We start from the raw sequence: 5,488 nt of genomic DNA, 5'->3' as shown, positions 1-5,488 counted from the left end.
GCCGCCTCCGCGCGTCCCGGGAGCCGCCGTCACGGAGCCGCGGAGGGCGCCGCCCCCTCCGCCGGACACCAGGCCTGGCGCCCCGCCTGCCCCGCGCACCCCCGCCGCGCGTCGGGGGCCTCCCGGCGCCTCGCCAGGCCCGCCGCCCACCGGCCTGCGCTCCGGGGGCAGGAACGCGGCCCGCGCCGCTGCGCTCCGGGCGGCCGCTCACACGTGTCCTCCTGGGTCACACTGGCGGCCGCGTCCAGTGTGCTCCTTTGAGAAATAGAATTTGCAAATCAACTCATAACAATTTAAATCAAACCAACGCTACCTAATGTAAAATAAAATAATCCTATTTTTTTTTTCCTCTCAGCTCTCTGAAAGTATTAATGAATTTCCTGAGGGAACTCAGCAAGGGGAATCACTAGAAAACAAAAGCAAAGCAAAACATTACCTAAGCAAATAGCCAAGCCATCACGGGCAGTAATGCTGAATGCAAAAAAAAAAAAAAAAAATTTATCTTGAAGAGCAACGGGGCTAGGTGTGCAGCCAGGCAAGTTTTAGTAAGCAGGAACACAAAGCAAAAACTCCCATCCTCTCATTCTTCTCAAGTCCACATAACATGTCCAAAACAACCAACTCCTAAAATGGGCTTTAGTCTCAGAACCATCAAATAGCATTCCTTAAGTACGTTCGCTATTCTGGGTAATTAGGGTCTTACTATTGTCCTTTTCTAACCTCAGGGGTACTCTTCAGAAATAATGAAAGAATGCTATTTGGAATGCTCTTTCCTTTCACCCTGGTGCCAGAAAATTCCGTTCAAACAAAATACTTAGACTATTACTACTGAAATCCTATTTTGGCTAAGTTTATCTTTTTAAATAGAACTGTTAGATACCAACAAGTACCAAAGAAGTTTATTTATGCATATAACTTATCTTTCCAAGTTCCCGTGTGCTTTCACCAAGAGAAAAACAAGAGGGCTGGACAAGTTATGAAATAGACATTCAGTCCAGGAGTTGACTATATTCTCAGAATTCTGTTAAGAAATAACTTCAAGAAAATTTTCCAATTAATTCCCACCCACCTTATACTCCACTCCCAGCTACTTGCAATGCAGCAGTTCTAATCAATGTTGTAGTGGTGACCTTGGACCCTAAAAATAATCAACAGAAAAAGGTTAGTATTGAGAGTGGAAACTCAATTTATATCCCTTTGCATATTACTTAGCTACTGCTTAAGCAATTGCCAGCTCATTTCCAGGTATTTGGACACAACAGATTACAGTTGGTTTGTGCTGGAATGAAGCAGTTACACCTATAGGAGAAATTATCTAATACTGGGGGAGGTGGGGGAAAAAAGAAAATTCACAGGTTGTAAAGGATTCTAGAGATCTATAAGAGGAAATCAGGAACCAAGATTCCAGAACTAGTTAGTACCATCGGCAAGGCTAAAGTTACTATAATTTACAAAGTGTACCAAATTAGGAAGAACACTGGCTTAATACTCAAAAAATGGAAAATTGCAAAAAAAAAACCCCACAAGCAGGGCTGGCTATAATGTTAAAATATGAATGTGCTACTAATTTGCCAGGAAGCCAGCATTCTAATACTATCATTGGCGATGCAAGTTGATACATGTGCACTTTGAGAAAAACATTTATCAGAGCCAATTAAAATGTTTAGATCCTTGACCCAAAAATCTCACTCCTTAGAATTTATCCTATCGAAATGCTTGAAGGAAAAAAATTAAGCATAAAGTTATGAAAATGTTCACTGCAATGTAATTTGCAGTAGGGAAAACTGAAAACAACCTCGATGTTCAACAATGGTGCAATATTCAAAACAATTATATTAACAAGAAAAACTGTGGGTAAACTTTCCTCTAAATTTTGAAAGAAACATTGTAGTCTTTGTTTAAAAGATCTAATTTAGAAACTTAGATTAGTAGCTCTTACCTCAAAGATACAGGCTTCCTCTGTCCATCACTCATCCCTCCATCTAGAAACCTACCTTGACTCAATGGGCAGACTTTTAACCATTAGCCTGCTACCACCCCACCCCACCCTGCCAAATTCTTCTTGCCTCCCTTAACACTGTTCCTGCTTTGTCCTTCTCCATTCTTTTTAATACAACATACACTTAAGAACCATCTTGGACCACGGTAGCCATCCACCCCTTTTCTCCCCCTCCCCACTTTCATTCTTGAGGCCCCTGGTAGAAAATTTAGGGAACTAAATAATTCACAGTATAACCAGATTGGGGTATCGCAGTAATAAGCAACTTCCAAACCTGGGATGAGAATCACATGGGGCACATGTTATTAATAGAAACTCAGATTTGTACCATTTTTAGGTCTATAGGGGGCCTGAGTCTTCTAAGTGGTTCTCAATCCTGGCTGCACAGATGTAGCACTATGGAGATTTTAGATGACGATGAGCCCCAACCACAGAAATTTTGATAGAGAAACACAGTGGGTCCAGTATCTTATATTTTTTAAACTTCCACTTGGCTAAGGCATAGTTTCATTAAGCTTAGTTAGCAAAAGCTGAAATGGTCAATAAAACGCTTCACTATTCAAAGTGTGGTCTCAGGATGAGGTATCAAAATCATGAGCTAGGAACATCACATTTTAACAAAATCCCCACGATTCTTAGTCCCATCAATTTGAGAAACCACCATCTAAATCAGTGCTGTCCAGAACTCTCTGATGAAAACATTGATCTGTACTATTCAATAGGGTAAACCACTAACCACAAGTAGCTAATGAGCATTTGAAATGTGGCTAGTGAGACTGAGGAAATGAATTTTTAATTGAGATGCAAACTCACACGTGGCTATTAGCTATTGTACCACAGACAGGACCAATCCAGATAATTCATTATGGTCAGGAGGCAGGAATTTACAGACCCAGATCTATGGATGCAAAAGGAATCCATGAGAGTTACTGCCTACAAAACTGTTCTCTCCTCTTAATGAAGACAAAAGCCAGGTGTTAAAAACAATCCATTTATTGGGTTTTAAACTAATTACACAATGAAATAATCAGTTTGGCACTACTCTATACAGGGATTACGCCTGTGTATGCTGACACTTAAACACTGTACCAGGACCTCTGCTGTGCTTAGGTCTGTATCGAGTCACTCAGCAAATTGATACTAAAAAATATAGTGTAGTGTTCCTTTGAGGAAGACTGTACAGAGTGTGTTGCAAGATGACATTCATCAACCTGTGAATTACTTTAACCTAGAAGGTAACTTGCATTCTATAAACTTGTCATAGGCAAACATGTGGCGTTCGCATTCAGAGATGCACACAAAAAGGTTACATAAAAATTCAGACATTCTAACATTAAGTGAACTCAAACAAAACCCCACACCTCAGCTTTTGTAACATGAAAAGAAAATAATTTAAAAACAAAAAATGGCATTCAATCGGTACAAAAGCCAAAAATCACTATAATAAAGAGCTACATGTGAATCTTTACAAATTAATTACACACTGGCGTTGTGTAAAAGGTTGCATCTGTACAAAGTCTTGCCAATGCTATCTCTACAGTTTATACAGTCTTTTACATCTATATAACATTTATTAAACAAGTCAATTAAATATCAAGACTTTTTAGTCTCTCAACGATTCTGCAGGCAAAAAGAAAAAAACAAAAAGGAAAAAAAGAAAAAAATACAGAATTCCCACAAACACAGCAGTCTTCATTCGGTGAAGTCTAACAGTTTTCAAAGGGTCAAACAATATTTGTAAAGAAAACAGGTAAAAATCACCCAGTCAAGGTTTTTATAGTTGTTGCTGTTTATTTTCAAAATCACACGTTGTATACACACACAACAATCAATCAAAAATTTATTCACCAAACCCCCAGTTTTTCAGCAACTGCTCTTCTATTCAGCACCAAAAACTCCAGTCTGTGGGAAGCACATGGACAGACTTCACTTCTGTGGCTTGGTCAAGCAATCCATCAGGTCCTTGGTTAGGTTCCAGGCTTGTTCTCTTTTCCTTCCATCTTCATGGCTTTCCAGGCTTCAGATTTATGGCCCACAGCCCTATTTCCATCTAAATCCAACAGCCATTTCGAAAGAATTCAAAATAATTTGAGATGAAATGGCAGGACCTGTATTACAGATGGGTATTCTCCATTCCAAGTAAACTGCTTCTCAATGAGTCTCTAGACTCTGTTTGGTCTTGGATGCCATGATCATACTGGGTAATCAACTCTAGTCTGAGACACTGTGGCTTTGTCAGATGCCTCCAAGAAAAATTGATCAATATTTTGGAAACAGTTACGAACAAGTTAGAAAATCAAAATGGCAGCTGAAAACCTGTGGGATGCAGACTAATGAGACCAAACACAGAAACCACCAAAATGATGAAAGCTCAAAAGAGCAGAGTTTTAAAACCTGCAGACAGCCACCACAGATGTACCTGAGGATCTGGAATTTTTGATGAAAAGAGCTTGAAGTGAGGACTACTCATCTGTATCAGGGAGGAAAAATAAATCAGTCAGCCAACAGGACACCCAACTCTATAAGTCCAATAAGTGAAATTCTCTTTATTCTTCCTATCCCAGTAGAAAGGCTTCTGGGTCCTCCCTCTCTCATACATACTTGATAATGAAATGTTCTCACAACTATATAGAACCTAGAGTCCTCACAGCAACCCAAAATGCCCAGGCCCCACTCTTGGGGAAACTAAGAATAAGATTTCTTATTTTCTAACCATTTCCAAGCTACTAAGCCTATTCATTTATAAAGGTCTAAGGGCGGTCACATCAATTCTCTGCTTAATACCCGAAGCAGAGTATCAAGGAAAAATCCTCTGGGAACTTACTTCCTCTACCAATCGCAAACGTCATATTAAAAAAAATCTTTATCTAAACAATGACATTTAAGAATGCCAGCAGAAATAAAAAACTGATGGGTACCTACTTCTCAGTCATCAAACCAAATGACACATGCCTAAGGATATCAGACTTCAGTAAACTCAGAATTTTGCTGACTTACCCCCCTTCTATGCATAATAGCATGGTGACACAAGGAGATCAGTGAGAACGAGCAGCTGGTCATCAGTGAACTGCTGTTTGTGTTCTTGCCAGTTGTCATGGTGCGTCCTTCGGAAATTGGATAAGGTCTTCTTTACAGTCATCTGTAGTGTAGGCAACCCACATACATCTTATTTTAACATCTCTGAACAATGAGGGTTATATTTAGCATACTTTTAGTTAAGTAACAAACCCTCTAGGCTTCAGATCTCACTCTTCACAAAACCTACAAGCCGATCCTACTTCAAAAAGCCACCAAGATCACTTTTGAAATTACTAGCTGCACTGTAGGACAAGCTACTGGAACTTACACCACACTGTTAAACCAGTTTCAACATACACTGAACATCAATTTACCAAGGTGAAAAGGACAGTCATTGATCATCTGAGCTGTTTAAGAATATAGGTACCAGGGCCAGCCGAGTGGCACGTTGGTTAAGAGCTGGCTTGGGAC

At 40.0% G+C, this 5,488-nt stretch overlaps 2 protein-coding genes across 2 annotated transcripts in view; both read right to left on the bottom strand.

The window, feature by feature from the left end:
• GPR75 (G protein-coupled receptor 75) overlaps nt 1-453 on the bottom strand; it is an 8,242-nt gene extending 7,789 nt beyond the window's left edge. Inside the window, exon 1 of the mRNA XM_019662133.1 lies at nt 437-453. The gene's annotated coding sequence lies outside the window, so the exon portion shown is untranslated. The remainder of the gene's footprint in view (nt 1-436) is intronic.
• Nucleotides 454-2,976: 2,523 nt separating this feature from the next.
• Nucleotides 2,977-5,488, bottom strand: part of PSME4 (proteasome activator subunit 4) — a 91,462-nt gene continuing 88,950 nt past the window's right edge. Inside the window, exons 46-47 of the mRNA XM_019662108.1 lie at nt 4,997-5,138; nt 2,977-4,469 (exon numbers count right to left, since the gene is read on the bottom strand). Of these exons, the coding sequence (XP_019517653.1) occupies nt 5,004-5,138 (135 nt within the window). The 3' untranslated portion in view covers nt 2,977-4,469; nt 4,997-5,003. The remainder of the gene's footprint in view (nt 4,470-4,996; nt 5,139-5,488) is intronic.

Source organism: Hipposideros armiger, unplaced genomic scaffold (assembly GCF_001890085.2).
Source record: "Hipposideros armiger isolate ML-2016 unplaced genomic scaffold, ASM189008v1 scaffold_366, whole genome shotgun sequence".
Lineage (NCBI taxonomy): Eukaryota > Metazoa > Chordata > Mammalia > Chiroptera > Hipposideridae > Hipposideros > Hipposideros armiger.
The sequence above is the reverse complement of the archived record's forward strand: the minus strand, read 5'-3'. Positions and strand labels throughout refer to the sequence as shown.